The following is a 15319-nucleotide window of genomic DNA, read 5'->3' on the forward strand; positions in this document are numbered from 1 at the left end:
AAGAGCCTCCTTGCCTGTCTTCCCCTGGTAATGGTCAAGAAAGGGGAAGGAGCTGGGCGGAGGAAGGACCTCTCATTTCTTTCCATTGGTGACTAGATTGCTACCCACCTAGGGCTTCTTTACATGATGCCCTTCTGCAGGGTGTGCAGGTTCTCAGGGTTGTCTTCATTCCTGTCTAGATCTCCACTTGTGCTTTTGCTGTCCATTCTCATCCTGCTTATTTATTTACTTAAATTTGCAGCAAGCAATTAGACTGTTCCTAGTTCTCTGGCTTGTGAGGGTGTGCTTGTGGGGATTCCATCTATATAGTGAGTAGCTAAGGAAGGTGAAACTCCTTTACTCTGTGCTACTTTGACAGAGGTTAAAGATGCTAGTGTCTTCCAGCCTTAACATGTGTCTTGGTGCTGTGGTCTCCTTATGAATCAAACTAAGTCAGCCACTAGGCAGCCAAGCAAACTGGAGAGTGCTGGGGGGAAGACTCTCAAAAATTCTCTGCCACTGAGGCCAACAAACCAAATTCTGTTTGAATAGGGAATGGCCAAAGTTCCTGCCATGAGGTATGAGTTCAGTGCCCTCCTGGAGTGTTTTGGAGTTGCAGTGACCATGGCTGCATGTGGGATATTTGCTTGGGCATCTTATCTCAGCTGCTGAAATTCATAAAAGCCTGGAGCAGGATGTTTCTTGCGTTACAAACTACTGTGTCACCTTTGCAGAAAGGTGCTGTATGTTTAATTTAATTCCTTAAGTTGAGTTAATGTGTTTTTATGGGTTTGGAGGTTAAAAAATGTAATGAGGTTCTTGGCGATGGGCCTGGTAAAGATATATCAGGGAGGGAGCATGCAGTGCTATGAAAGAGAGAGATCCTGCTTCCCTCCCCCCCCAACCCCCCCCAAGGCCCCACAAGCAGGGCAGGTCAAAATTTGAAGTCCTTTTTAACAGGATCATGGATAAAGAATTTCATTTTCTTCTGGGGCCTTTATACATTTATTAGAACTGTGGTTTTCAGAGCATGGTTCAGAAATGACTGAGGTCCAGAGACTACTGGTGGATTTGCAGAATGACTGTCAGTTGACTTGACAGACCTGTCGGCATAGAGATAGCAAGTTTTGATGGGTAGATCACTAGATCAGACATCAAAAACACCTAGATCATTGTCTGTTAAACAGCACTGAGCAAATGCCCTCTGCCCTGGGCTTCAATTTCCCTTTTGAGAATGGTGCTGCCTGCCATGTGTGCAAATCACTTTACCATCTATGGAAGGAAGAACTAACCACATGTGAAGGAACTACCTTTTCTTGCAAAAGAATGCAAGAATACATTTACAGTCCATGTCACTATGGGTTCCTAATCTTTAGCTTTTGCTAGGTAGAAACCCTCAAGCAGGACACAGGATAATGAAATACTACAGATTGAAAGCCTCACTTGTGTTAATGCCAAATACATCTGAACCTCAAAAAACAATTTAAAGATGATATGTGCCCAAGTTTTCAAGATGCCTACTTGGGAGATCGAGCAGCAATGATTCCTTAGAGAAGCACCACTGACGGATCTGGAAAAGTCTTTTGAGTGCATTCACTTTACGCAGTAGGCAATGGGACGCACCACTGGGGACTGTAGTTGTCCTCTGATGTCTCTGCAGATGTCCGTGACGCAGAGAAGAGCAGCCCGAGTGCCTCGCAAGCAGCTGAGCCTGGCGCATATGAGAGCGGTAAGTGCCCGTTGTGTGGAAGGCTCTTTGTGCGTTGGCTGTTGGCTAGGGCTTCTCGATGCAAAGTTATGGGTGATGGTGCAGGTGCTGAGGGCCTTCTGGGCTTGGTCTTGGCAGGGTGTGGAAGGGAGCGAGAGGCAAGCGTGGAGCGGGGTATGGAGGAGAGCGGGGAGGCGTTGTGCGATGGGCACGTGTTGGGGGGCTGTTGATGATGCCGAGCTGGTGGCCCAGCTGTCAGTCTGATTGCTCTTGACCCGTGTTGGAGGAGTGCGCGAAGGAATCCGCAGCCGTGGGGGGTGTGACAGGGCGGAGGGCAGTGGGCTGGGGGGAAAGGACTGGCTTTCTGTTCTGCTGTGCCTCTTCCGCACTGTCTCGCCATGTTCCCTGGCACGGACAGCTCTCAGTGTAAGCATGGGCAGGGGCGCGAGGTCCAGGATTGTCTGAGCATTGCCTGTCCTCCTTGCAGGTGCCTCCCGGGTTGCAGGAGCTGGAAGGGGGCAGCATCTGGGCGGCACTCCCAGCCACAGTAAAGAAGGTACGTGGGGATGATGGCCCTCTTGTCAGGGGAGACTGGTCAGCCTAGTGCAGCGGCATGGAGCGGCAGTGCTGGCACGTGCTGGTTGGGACCGTGCATGTCGCCTGCCCCTTCTTGCCCCTGTGGAAACGCGGGGTAGAGAAGAGCCGTGCATTTGTCAGGCTGGGTGTGGGTTTTGTGGCGATGCTGAGCCGGGTGGTTGTTTGCTGGAGAAACTGTGGCAGTGTTGCGGTGGGCTTGCGGGAGACCTGTTGGGGAGGCAGGCGTGTGGTGCTGAGCTGTCGCAGGGCTGTGGGGAGTGAGGCAGGGCGTTGGGGGACGGTGTGGTATTTGTGCGTGCTGGTGTCCCAGCCACAGTGGGGAGTGGACGCTTTGCTGCCCAGGGGGCAACGGAGCCTTTCTGAAGAGGAAACCCCGGGTCCTCTTGGCGCTTTCAAGGCAGATGGACCTGTTGGCTAGTACTTAACAACAGGGGCGATAGAGGCAGCGTTTCAGACCCCGAGTTGCTTCCTGCGCTGTTTCTTTCCCACCTGTGAAAATGTGTGACCTGGAGGGCCTGGGCGAGGGCGAGGGAACAGTTTCCGAAGGCGTGCGATCCCTTGTGGTTGTTGGCCGTGCTGTGGTATGGGAGGGCAGGAGATGATATTGAGGTGGAAGTGTGACAGCATCCCCCCGAGATCCCGTGGGTGGTGCCTGCAGCATGTAAGTGGGCATTGCTTCTGGGTTAGGACGGTGCTTGCTGGAGCGCTGGCGTTTGGTTTGTGCTGCCCGTTGGGAGGTCTCTGCGAGGGCCCCCAGGTGTGCGCACGTGAGTCAGGAGGTGGGGGAGCGCCTCGAGAGGGCAGAGACCATTTGCGGTCTGCCCTTGAGTTTGTCAGTGCTGGCCCACGAGCACTAGTGCGGACGTAGGCGCTTCCGCGGCAGTTGCCGGAGGAGCAAGAGTGTGCATGAGCAAGAGGAAGCTTTGCCAGCTCCTGTGGGTGTTTGTGGAGGCTGGTGCTCCCCGAAGTGGAGACAGTAGTCTGTGCGTGTGTGGCTTTCCAGCTGAGCAGTGGTCCTGGTGGGCTTTCTGAAAAGCTTGGGCTGTCGGTGTGGGGTCGTGGCACATGGGGGCAGAGCGAGCGAGGGTGGTGGCGTGGAGGTGGGAGACGGTGCTGGCTTCCTGTAGGTCACTGGTGGCGCTGGCTTCGTGATGCACTGTAGCAGGTAGTTCACTTTGCGCGGTGGGCAGTCCCTTGAAGCTGGGCAATGGGACGCACCACTGGGGACTGTAGTTGTCCTCTGATGTCTCTGCAGATGTCCGTGACGCGGAGAAGAGCAGCCCGAGTGCCTCGCAGGCAGCTGAGCCTGGCGCATATGAGAGCGGTAAGTGCCCGTTGTGTGGAAGGCTCTTTGTGCGTTGGCTGTTGGCTAGGGCTTCTCGATGCAAAGTTATGGGTGATGGTGCAGGTGCCGAGGGCCTTCTGGGCTTGGCCTTGGCAGGGTGTGGAAGGGAGCGAGAGGCAAGCGTGGAGCGGGGTATGGAGGAGAGCGGGGAGGCGTTGTGCGATGGGCACGTGTTGGGGGGCTGTTGATGATGCCGAGCTGGTGGCCCAGCTGTCAGTCTGATTGCTCTTGACCCGTGTTGGAGGAGTGCGCGAAGGAATCCGCAGCCGTGGGGGGTGTGACAGGGCGGAGGGCAGTGGGCTGGGGGGAAAGGACTGGCTTTCTGTTCTGCTGTGCCTCTTCCGCACTGTCTCGCCATGTTCCCTGGCACGGACAGCTCTCAGTGTAAGCATGGGCAGGGGCGCGAGGTCCAGGATTGTCTGAGCATTGCCTGTCCTCCTTGCAGGTGCCTCCCGGGTTGCAGGAGCTGGAAGGGGGCAGCATCTGGGCGGCACTCCCAGCCACAGTAAAGAAGGTACGTGGGGATGATGGCCCTCTTGTCAGGGGAGACTGGTCAGCCTAGTGCAGCGGCATGGAGCGGCAGTGCTGGCACGTGCTGGTTGGGACCGTGCATGTCGCCTGCCCCTTCTTGCCCCTGTGGAAACGCGGGGTAGAGAAGAGCCGTGCATTTGTCAGGCTGGGTGTGGGTTTTGTGGCGATGCTGAGCCGGGTGGTTGTTTGCTGGAGAAACTGTGGCAGTGTTGCGGTGGGCTTGCGGGAGACCTGTTGGGGAGGCAGGCGTGTGGTGCTGAGCTGTCGCAGGGCTGTGGGGAGTGAGGCAGGGCGTTGGGGGACGGTGTGGTATTTGTGCGTGCTGGTGTCCCAGCCACAGTGGGGAGTGGACGCTTTGCTGCCCAGGGGGCAACGGAGCCTTTCTGAAGAGGAAACCCCGGGTCCTCTTGGCGCTTTCAAGGCAGATGGACCTGTTGGCTAGTACTTAACAACAGGGGCGATAGAGGCAGCGTTTCAGACCCCGAGTTGCTTCCTGCGCTGTTTCTTTCCCACCTGTGAAAATGTGTGACCTGGAGGGCCTGGGCGAGGGCGAGGGAACAGTTTCCGAAGGCGTGCGATCCCTTGTGGTTGTTGGCCGTGCTGTGGTATGGGAGGGCAGGAGATGATATTGAGGTGGAAGTGTGACAGCATCCCCCCGAGATCCCGTGGGTGGTGCCTGCAGCATGTAAGTGGGCATTGCTTCTGGGTTAGGACGGTGCTTGCTGGAGCGCTGGCGTTTGGTTTGTGCTGCCCGTTGGGAGGTCTCTGCGAGGGCCCCCAGGTGTGCGCACGTGAGTCAGGAGGTGGGGGAGCGCCTCGAGAGGGCAGAGACCATTTGCGGTCTGCCCTTGAGTTTGTCAGTGCTGGCCCACGAGCACTAGTGCGGACGTAGGCGCTTCCGCGGCAGTTGCCGGAGGAGCAAGAGTGTGCATGAGCAAGAGGAAGCTTTGCCAGCTCCTGTGGGTGTTTGTGGAGGCTGGTGCTCCCCGAAGTGGAGACAGTAGTCTGTGCGTGTGTGGCTTTCCAGCTGAGCAGTGGTCCTGGTGGGCTTTCTGAAAAGCTTGGGCTGTCGGTGTGGGGTCGTGGCACATGGGGGCAGAGCGAGCGAGGGTGGTGGCGTGGAGGTGGGAGACGGTGCTGGCTTCCTGTAGGTCACTGGTGGCGCTGGCTTCGTGATGCACTGTAGCAGGTAGTTCACTTTGCGCGGTGGGCAGTCCCTTGAAGCTGGGCAATGGGACGCACCACTGGGGACTGTAGTTGTCCTCTGATGTCTCTGCAGATGTCCGTGACGCGGAGAAGAGCAGCCCGAGTGCCTCGCAGGCAGCTGAGCCTGGCGCATATGAGAGCGGTAAGTGCCCGTTGTGTGGAAGGCTCTTTGTGCGTTGGCTGTTGGCTAGGGCTTCTCGATGCAAAGTTATGGGTGATGGTGCAGGTGCCGAGGGCCTTCTGGGCTTGGCCTTGGCAGGGTGTGGAAGGGAGCGAGAGGCAAGCGTGGAGCGGGGTATGGAGGAGAGCGGGGAGGCGTTGTGCGATGGGCACGTGTTGGGGGGCTGTTGATGATGCCGAGCTGGTGGCCCAGCTGTCAGTCTGATTGCTCTTGACCCGTGTTGGAGGAGTGCGCGAAGGAATCCGCAGCCGTGGGGGGTGTGACAGGGCGGAGGGCAGTGGGCTGGGGGGAAAGGACTGGCTTTCTGTTCTGCTGTGCCTCTTCCGCACTGTCTCGCCATGTTCCCTGGCACGGACAGCTCTCAGTGTAAGCATGGGCAGGGGCGCGAGGTCCAGGATTGTCTGAGCATTGCCTGTCCTCCTTGCAGGTGCCTCCCGGGTTGCAGGAGCTGGAAGGGGGCAGCATCTGGGCGGCACTCCCAGCCACAGTAAAGAAGGTACGTGGGGATGATGGCCCTCTTGTCAGGGGAGACTGGTCAGCCTAGTGCAGCGGCATGGAGCGGCAGTGCTGGCACGTGCTGGTTGGGACCGTGCATGTCGCCTGCCCCTTCTTGCCCCTGTGGAAACGCGGGGTAGAGAAGAGCCGTGCATTTGTCAGGCTGGGTGTGGGTTTTGTGGCGATGCTGAGCCGGGTGGTTGTTTGCTGGAGAAACTGTGGCAGTGTTGCGGTGGGCTTGCGGGAGACCTGTTGGGGAGGCAGGCGTGTGGTGCTGAGCTGTCGCAGGGCTGTGGGGAGTGAGGCAGGGCGTTGGGGGACGGTGTGGTATTTGTGCGTGCTGGTGTCCCAGCCACAGTGGGGAGTGGACGCTTTGCTGCCCAGGGGGCAACGGAGCCTTTCTGAAGAGGAAACCCCGGGTCCTCTTGGCGCTTTCAAGGCAGATGGACCTGTTGGCTAGTACTTAACAACAGGGGCGATAGAGGCAGCGTTTCAGACCCCGAGTTGCTTCCTGCGCTGTTTCTTTCCCACCTGTGAAAATGTGTGACCTGGAGGGCCTGGGCGAGGGCGAGGGAACAGTTTCCGAAGGCGTGCGATCCCTTGTGGTTGTTGGCCGTGCTGTGGTATGGGAGGGCAGGAGATGATATTGAGGTGGAAGTGTGACAGCATCCCCCCGAGATCCCGTGGGTGGTGCCTGCAGCATGTAAGTGGGCATTGCTTCTGGGTTAGGACGGTGCTTGCTGGAGCGCTGGCGTTTGGTTTGTGCTGCCCGTTGGGAGGTCTCTGCGAGGGCCCCCAGGTGTGCGCACGTGAGTCAGGAGGTGGGGGAGCGCCTCGAGAGGGCAGAGACCATTTGCGGTCTGCCCTTGAGTTTGTCAGTGCTGGCCCACGAGCACTAGTGCGGACGTAGGCGCTTCCGCGGCAGTTGCCGGAGGAGCAAGAGTGTGCATGAGCAAGAGGAAGCTTTGCCAGCTCCTGTGGGTGTTTGTGGAGGCTGGTGCTCCCCGAAGTGGAGACAGTAGTCTGTGCGTGTGTGGCTTTCCAGCTGAGCAGTGGTCCTGGTGGGCTTTCTGAAAAGCTTGGGCTGTCGGTGTGGGGTCGTGGCACATGGGGGCAGAGCGAGCGAGGGTGGTGGCGTGGAGGTGGGAGACGGTGCTGGCTTCCTGTAGGTCACTGGTGGCGCTGGCTTCGTGATGCACTGTAGCAGGTAGTTCACTTTGCGCGGTGGGCAGTCCCTTGAAGCTGGGCAATGGGACGCACCACTGGGGACTGTAGTTGTCCTCTGATGTCTCTGCAGATGTCCGTGACGCGGAGAAGAGCAGCCCGAGTGCCTCGCAGGCAGCTGAGCCTGGCGCATATGAGAGCGGTAAGTGCCCGTTGTGTGGAAGGCTCTTTGTGCGTTGGCTGTTGGCTAGGGCTTCTCGATGCAAAGTTATGGGTGATGGTGCAGGTGCCGAGGGCCTTCTGGGCTTGGCCTTGGCAGGGTGTGGAAGGGAGCGAGAGGCAAGCGTGGAGCGGGGTATGGAGGAGAGCGGGGAGGCGTTGTGCGATGGGCACGTGTTGGGGGGCTGTTGATGATGCCGAGCTGGTGGCCCAGCTGTCAGTCTGATTGCTCTTGACCCGTGTTAGAGGAGTGCGCGAAGGAATCCGCAGCCGTGGGGGGTGTGACAGGGCGGAGGGCAGTGGGCTGGGGGGAAAGGACTGGCTTTCTGTTCTGCTGTGCCTCTTCCGCACTGTCTCGCCATGTTCCCTGGCACGGACAGCTCTCAGTGTAAGCATGGGCAGGGGCGCGAGGTCCAGGATTGTCTGAGCATTGCCTGTCCTCCTTGCAGGTGCCTCCCGGGTTGCAGGAGCTGGAAGGGGGCAGCATCTGGGCGGCACTCCCAGCCACAGTAAAGAAGGTACGTGGGGATGATGGCCCTCTTGTCAGGGGAGACTGGTCAGCCTAGTGCAGCGGCATGGAGCGGCAGTGCTGGCACGTGCTGGTTGGGACCGTGCATGTCGCCTGCCCCTTCTTGCCCCTGTGGAAACGCGGGGTAGAGAAGAGCCGTGCATTTGTCAGGCTGGGTGTGGGTTTTGTGGCGATGCTGAGCCGGGTGGTTGTTTGCTGGAGAAACTGTGGCAGTGTTGCGGTGGGCTTGCGGGAGACCTGCTGGGGAGGCAGGCGTGTGGTGCTGAGCTGTCGCAGGGCTGTGGGGAGTGAGGCAGGGCGTTGGGGGACGGTGTGGTATTTGTGCGTGCTGGTGTCCCAGCCACAGTGGGGAGTGGACACTTTGCTGCCCAGGGGGCAACGGAGCCTTTCTGAAGAGGAAACCCCGGGTCCTCTTGGCGCTTTCAAGGCAGATGGACCTGTTGGCTAGTACTTAACAACAGGGGCGATAGAGGCAGCGTTTCAGACCCCGAGTTGCTTCCTGCGCTGTTTCTTTCCCACCTGTGAAAATGTGTGACCTGGAGGGCCTGGGCGAGGGCGAGGGAACAGTTTCCGAAGGCGTGCGATCCCTTGTGGTTGTTGGCCGTGCTGTGGTATGGGAGGGCAGGAGATGATATTGAGGTGGAAGTGTGACAGCATCCCCCCGAGATCCCGTGGGTGGTGCCTGCAGCATGTAAGTGGGCATTGCTTCTGGGTTAGGACGGTGCTTGCTGGAGCGCTGGCGTTTGGTTTGTGCTGCCCGTTGGGAGGTCTCTGCGAGGGCCCCCAGGTGTGCGCACGTGAGTCAGGAGGTGGGGGAGCGCCTCGAGAGGGCAGAGACCATTTGCGGTCTGCCCTTGAGTTTGTCAGTGCTGGCCCACGAGCACTAGTGCGGACGTAGGCGCTTCCGCGGCAGTTGCCGGAGGAGCAAGAGTGTGCATGAGCAAGAGGAAGCTTTGCCAGCTCCTGTGGGTGTTTGTGGAGGCTGGTGCTCCCCGAAGTGGAGACAGTAGTCTGTGCGTGTGTGGCTTTCCAGCTGAGCAGTGGTCCTGGTGGGCTTTCTGAAAAGCTTGGGCTGTCGGTGTGGGGTCGTGGCACATGGGGGCAGAGCGAGCGAGGGTGGTGGCGTGGAGGTGGGAGACGGTGCTGGCTTCCTGTAGGTCACTGGTGGCGTTGGCTTCGTGATGCACTGTAGCAGGTAGTTCACTTTGCGCGGTGGGCAGTCCCTTGAAGCTGGGCAATGGGACGCACCACTGGGGACTGTAGTTGTCCTCTGATGTCTCTGCAGATGTCCGTGACGCGGAGAAGAGCAGCCCGAGTGCCTCGCAGGCAGCTGAGCCTGGCGCATATGAGAGCGGTAAGTGCCCGTTGTGTGGAAGGCTCTTTGTGCGTTGGCTGTTGGCTAGGGCTTCTCGATGCAAAGTTATGGGTGATGGTGCAGGTGCTGAGGGCCTTCTGGGCTTGGCCTTGGCAGGGTGTGGAAGGGAGCGAGAGGCAAGCGTGGAGCGGGGTATGGAGGAGAGCGGGGAGGCGTTGTGCGATGGGCACGTGTTGGGGGGCTGTTGATGATGCCGAGCTGGTGGCCCAGCTGTCAGTCTGATTGCTCTTGACCCGTGTTGGAGGAGTGCGCGAAGGAATCCGCAGCCGTGGGGGGTGTGACAGGGCGGAGGGCAGTGGGCTGGGGGGAAAGGACTGGCTTTCTGTTCTGCTGTGCCTCTTCCGCACTGTCTCGCCATGTTCCCTGGCACGGACAGCTCTCAGTGTAAGCATGGGCAGGGGCGCGAGGTCCAGGATTGTCTGAGCATTGCCTGTCCTCCTTGCAGGTGCCTCCCGGGTTGCAGGAGCTGGAAGGGGGCAGCATCTGGGCGGCACTCCCAGCCACAGTAAAGAAGGTACGTGGGGATGATGGCCCTCTTGTCAGGGGAGACTGGTCAGCCTAGTGCAGCGGCATGGAGCGGCAGTGCTGGCACGTGCTGGTTGGGACCGTGCATGTCGCCTGCCCCTTCTTGCCCCTGTGGAAACGCGGGGTAGAGAAGAGCCGTGCATTTGTCAGGCTGGGTGTGGGTTTTGTGGCGATGCTGAGCCGGGTGGTTGTTTGCTGGAGAAACTGTGGCAGTGTTGCGGTGGGCTTGCGGGAGACCTGTTGGGGAGGCAGGCGTGTGGTGCTGAGCTGTCGCAGGGCTGTGGGGAGTGAGGCAGGGCGTTGGGGGACGGTGTGGTATTTGTGCGTGCTGGTGTCCCAGCCACAGTGGGGAGTGGACGCTTTGCTGCCCAGGGGGCAACGGAGCCTTTCTGAAGAGGAAACCCCGGGTCCTCTTGGCGCTTTCAAGGCAGATGGACCTGTTGGCTAGTACTTAACAACAGGGGCGATAGAGGCAGCGTTTCAGACCCCGAGTTGCTTCCTGCGCTGTTTCTTTCCCACCTGTGAAAATGTGTGACCTGGAGGGCCTGGGCGAGGGCGAGGGAACAGTTTCCGAAGGCGTGCGATCCCTTGTGGTTGTTGGCCGTGCTGTGGTATGGGAGGGCAGGAGATGATATTGAGGTGGAAGTGTGACAGCATCCCCCCGAGATCCCGTGGGTGGTGCCTGCAGCATGTAAGTGGGCATTGCTTCTGGGTTAGGACGGTGCTTGCTGGAGCGCTGGCGTTTGGTTTGTGCTGCCCGTTGGGAGGTCTCTGCGAGGGCCCCCAGGTGTGCGCACGTGAGTCAGGAGGTGGGGGAGCGCCTCGAGAGGGCAGAGACCATTTGCGGTCTGCCCTTGAGTTTGTCAGTGCTGGCCCACGAGCACTAGTGCGGACGTAGGCGCTTCCGCGGCAGTTGCCGGAGGAGCAAGAGTGTGCATGAGCAAGAGGAAGCTTTGCCAGCTCCTGTGGGTGTTTGTGGAGGCTGGTGCTCCCCGAAGTGGAGACAGTAGTCTGTGCGTGTGTGGCTTTCCAGCTGAGCAGTGGTCCTGGTGGGCTTTCTGAAAAGCTTGGGCTGTCGGTGTGGGGTCGTGGCACATGGGGGCAGAGCGAGCGAGGGTGGTGGCGTGGAGGTGGGAGACGGTGCTGGCTTCCTGTAGGTCACTGGTGGCGCTGGCTTCGTGATGCACTGTAGCAGGTAGTTCACTTTGCGCGGTGGGCAGTCCCTTGAAGCTGGGCAATGGGACGCACCACTGGGGACTGTAGTTGTCCTCTGATGTCTCTGCAGATGTCCGTGACGCGGAGAAGAGCAGCCCGAGTGCCTCGCAGGCAGCTGAGCCTGGCGCATATGAGAGCGGTAAGTGCCCGTTGTGTGGAAGGCTCTTTGTGCGTTGGCTGTTGGCTAGGGCTTCTCGATGCAAAGTTATGGGTGATGGTGCAGGTGCCGAGGGCCTTCTGGGCTTGGCCTTGGCAGGGTGTGGAAGGGAGCGAGAGGCAAGCGTGGAGCGGGGTATGGAGGAGAGCGGGGAGGCGTTGTGCGATGGGCACGTGTTGGGGGGCTGTTGATGATGCCGAGCTGGTGGCCCAGCTGTCAGTCTGATTGCTCTTGACCCGTGTTGGAGGAGTGCGCGAAGGAATCCGCAGCCGTGGGGGGTGTGACAGGGCGGAGGGCAGTGGGCTGGGGGGAAAGGACTGGCTTTCTGTTCTGCTGTGCCTCTTCCGCACTGTCTCGCCATGTTCCCTGGCACGGACAGCTCTCAGTGTAAGCATGGGCAGGGGCGCGAGGTCCAGGATTGTCTGAGCATTGCCTGTCCTCCTTGCAGGTGCCTCCCGGGTTGCAGGAGCTGGAAGGGGGCAGCATCTGGGCGGCACTCCCAGCCACAGTAAAGAAGGTACGTGGGGATGATGGCCCTCTTGTCAGGGGAGACTGGTCAGCCTAGTGCAGCGGCATGGAGCGGCAGTGCTGGCACGTGCTGGTTGGGACCGTGCATGTCGCCTGCCCCTTCTTGCCCCTGTGGAAACGCGGGGTAGAGAAGAGCCGTGCATTTGTCAGGCTGGGTGTGGGTTTTGTGGCGATGCTGAGCCGGGTGGTTGTTTGCTGGAGAAACTGTGGCAGTGTTGCGGTGGGCTTGCGGGAGACCTGCTGGGGAGGCAGGCGTGTGGTGCTGAGCTGTCGCAGGGCTGTGGGGAGTGAGGCAGGGCGTTGGGGGACGGTGTGGTATTTGTGCGTGCTGGTGTCCCAGCCACAGTGGGGAGTGGACACTTTGCTGCCCAGGGGGCAACGGAGCCTTTCTGAAGAGGAAACCCCGGGTCCTCTTGGCGCTTTCAAGGCAGATGGACCTGTTGGCTAGTACTTAACAACAGGGGCGATAGAGGCAGCGTTTCAGACCCCGAGTTGCTTCCTGCGCTGTTTCTTTCCCACCTGTGAAAATGTGTGACCTGGAGGGCCTGGGCGAGGGCGAGGGAACAGTTTCCGAAGGCGTGCGATCCCTTGTGGTTGTTGGCCGTGCTGTGGTATGGGAGGGCAGGAGATGATATTGAGGTGGAAGTGTGACAGCATCCCCCCGAGATCCCGTGGGTGGTGCCTGCAGCATGTAAGTGGGCATTGCTTCTGGGTTAGGACGGTGCTTGCTGGAGCGCTGGCGTTTGGTTTGTGCTGCCCGTTGGGAGGTCTCTGCGAGGGCCCCCAGGTGTGCGCACGTGAGTCAGGAGGTGGGGGAGCGCCTCGAGAGGGCAGAGACCATTTGCGGTCTGCCCTTGAGTTTGTCAGTGCTGGCCCACGAGCACTAGTGCGGACGTAGGCGCTTCCGCGGCAGTTGCCGGAGGAGCAAGAGTGTGCATGAGCAAGAGGAAGCTTTGCCAGCTCCTGTGGGTGTTTGTGGAGGCTGGTGCTCCCCGAAGTGGAGACAGTAGTCTGTGCGTGTGTGGCTTTCCAGCTGAGCAGTGGTCCTGGTGGGCTTTCTGAAAAGCTTGGGCTGTCGGTGTGGGGTCGTGGCACATGGGGGCAGAGCGAGCGAGGGTGGTGGCGTGGAGGTGGGAGACGGTGCTGGCTTCCTGTAGGTCACTGGTGGCGTTGGCTTCGTGATGCACTGTAGCAGGTAGTTCACTTTGCGCGGTGGGCAGTCCCTTGAAGCTGGGCAATGGGACGCACCACTGGGGACTGTAGTTGTCCTCTGATGTCTCTGCAGATGTCCGTGACGCGGAGAAGAGCAGCCCGAGTGCCTCGCAGGCAGCTGAGCCTGGCGCATATGAGAGCGGTAAGTGCCCGTTGTGTGGAAGGCTCTTTGTGCGTTGGCTGTTGGCTAGGGCTTCTCGATGCAAAGTTATGGGTGATGGTGCAGGTGCTGAGGGCCTTCTGGGCTTGGCCTTGGCAGGGTGTGGAAGGGAGCGAGAGGCAAGCGTGGAGCGGGGTATGGAGGAGAGCGGGGAGGCGTTGTGCGATGGGCACGTGTTGGGGGGCTGTTGATGATGCCGAGCTGGTGGCCCAGCTGTCAGTCTGATTGCTCTTGACCCGTGTTGGAGGAGTGCGCGAAGGAATCCGCAGCCGTGGGGGGTGTGACAGGGCGGAGGGCAGTGGGCTGGGGGGAAAGGACTGGCTTTCTGTTCTGCTGTGCCTCTTCCGCACTGTCTCGCCATGTTCCCTGGCACGGACAGCTCTCAGTGTAAGCATGGGCAGGGGCGCGAGGTCCAGGATTGTCTGAGCATTGCCTGTCCTCCTTGCAGGTGCCTCCCGGGTTGCAGGAGCTGGAAGGGGGCAGCATCTGGGCGGCACTCCCAGCCACAGTAAAGAAGGTACGTGGGGATGATGGCCCTCTTGTCAGGGGAGACTGGTCAGCCTAGTGCAGCGGCATGGAGCGGCAGTGCTGGCACGTGCTGGTTGGGACCGTGCATGTCGCCTGCCCCTTCTTGCCCCTGTGGAAACGCGGGGTAGAGAAGAGCCGTGCATTTGTCAGGCTGGGTGTGGGTTTTGTGGCGATGCTGAGCCGGGTGGTTGTTTGCTGGAGAAACTGTGGCAGTGTTGCGGTGGGCTTGCGGGAGACCTGTTGGGGAGGCAGGCGTGTGGTGCTGAGCTGTCGCAGGGCTGTGGGGAGTGAGGCAGGGCGTTGGGGGACGGTGTGGTATTTGTGCGTGCTGGTGTCCCAGCCACAGTGGGGAGTGGACGCTTTGCTGCCCAGGGGGCAACGGAGCCTTTCTGAAGAGGAAACCCCGGGTCCTCTTGGCGCTTTCAAGGCAGATGGACCTGTTGGCTAGTACTTAACAACAGGGGCGATAGAGGCAGCGTTTCAGACCCCGAGTTGCTTCCTGCGCTGTTTCTTTCCCACCTGTGAAAATGTGTGACCTGGAGGGCCTGGGCGAGGGCGAGGGAACAGTTTCCGAAGGCGTGCGATCCCTTGTGGTTGTTGGCCGTGCTGTGGTATGGGAGGGCAGGAGATGATATTGAGGTGGAAGTGTGACAGCATCCCCCCGAGATCCCGTGGGTGGTGCCTGCAGCATGTAAGTGGGCATTGCTTCTGGGTTAGGACGGTGCTTGCTGGAGCGCTGGCGTTTGGTTTGTGCTGCCCGTTGGGAGGTCTCTGCGAGGGCCCCCAGGTGTGCGCACGTGAGTCAGGAGGTGGGGGAGCGCCTCGAGAGGGCAGAGACCATTTGCGGTCTGCCCTTGAGTTTGTCAGTGCTGGCCCACGAGCACTAGTGCGGACGTAGGCGCTTCCGCGGCAGTTGCCGGAGGAGCAAGAGTGTGCATGAGCAAGAGGAAGCTTTGCCAGCTCCTGTGGGTGTTTGTGGAGGCTGGTGCTCCCCGAAGTGGAGACAGTAGTCTGTGCGTGTGTGGCTTTCCAGCTGAGCAGTGGTCCTGGTGGGCTTTCTGAAAAGCTTGGGCTGTCGGTGTGGGGTCGTGGCACATGGGGGCAGAGCGAGCGAGGGTGGTGGCGTGGAGGTGGGAGACGGTGCTGGCTTCCTGTAGGTCACTGGTGGCGCTGGCTTCGTGATGCACTGTAGCAGGTAGTTCACTTTGCGCGGTGGGCAGTCCCTTGAAGCTGGGCAATGGGACGCACCACTGGGGACTGTAGTTGTCCTCTGATGTCTCTGCAGATGTCCGTGACGCGGAGAAGAGCAGCCCGAGTGCCTCGCAGGCAGCTGAGCCTGGCGCATATGAGAGCGGTAAGTGCCCGTTGTGTGGAAGGCTCTTTGTGCGTTGGCTGTTGGCTAGGGCTTCTCGATGCAAAGTTATGGGTGATGGTGCAGGTGCTGAGGGCCTTCTGGGCTTGGCCTTGGCAGGGTGTGGAAGGGAGCGAGAGGCAAGCGTGGAGCGGGGTATGGAGGAGAGCGGGGAGGCGTTGTGCGATGGGCACGTGTTGGGGGGCTGTTGATGATGCCGAGCTGGTGGCCCAGCTGTCAGTCTGATTGCTCTTGACCCGTGTTGGAGGAGTGCGCGAAGGAATCCGCAGCCGTGGGGGGTGTGACAGGGCGGA

General features: G+C 59.9%; 1 protein-coding gene across 3 annotated transcripts in view; it reads left to right on the plus strand.

The window, feature by feature from the left end:
- The window catches only part of CD58 (CD58 molecule), a 50317-nt gene that overhangs the window by 18191 nt on the left and 16807 nt on the right, over window positions 1–15319 (plus strand). For all 3 annotated transcript variants that reach the window (XM_064519934.1, XM_064519940.1, XM_064519935.1), the window contains 15 exons: window positions 1640–1708; window positions 2175–2243; window positions 3540–3608; window positions 4075–4143; window positions 5440–5508; window positions 5975–6043; window positions 7340–7408; window positions 7875–7943; window positions 9240–9308; window positions 9775–9843; window positions 11140–11208; window positions 11675–11743; window positions 13040–13108; window positions 13575–13643; window positions 14940–15008. In XM_064519934.1, the coding sequence (XP_064376004.1) occupies window positions 1640–1708; window positions 2175–2243; window positions 3540–3608; window positions 4075–4143; window positions 5440–5508; window positions 5975–6043; window positions 7340–7408; window positions 7875–7943; window positions 9240–9308; window positions 9775–9843; window positions 11140–11208; window positions 11675–11743; window positions 13040–13108; window positions 13575–13643; window positions 14940–15008 (1035 nt within the window). The remainder of the gene's footprint in view (window positions 1–1639; window positions 1709–2174; window positions 2244–3539; window positions 3609–4074; window positions 4144–5439; window positions 5509–5974; window positions 6044–7339; window positions 7409–7874; window positions 7944–9239; window positions 9309–9774; window positions 9844–11139; window positions 11209–11674; window positions 11744–13039; window positions 13109–13574; window positions 13644–14939; window positions 15009–15319) is intronic.

The sequence above is a fragment of the Dromaius novaehollandiae genome, chromosome 1 (genome assembly GCF_036370855.1).
Source record: "Dromaius novaehollandiae isolate bDroNov1 chromosome 1, bDroNov1.hap1, whole genome shotgun sequence".
Classification (NCBI taxonomy): Eukaryota; Metazoa; Chordata; class Aves; order Casuariiformes; family Dromaiidae; genus Dromaius; species Dromaius novaehollandiae.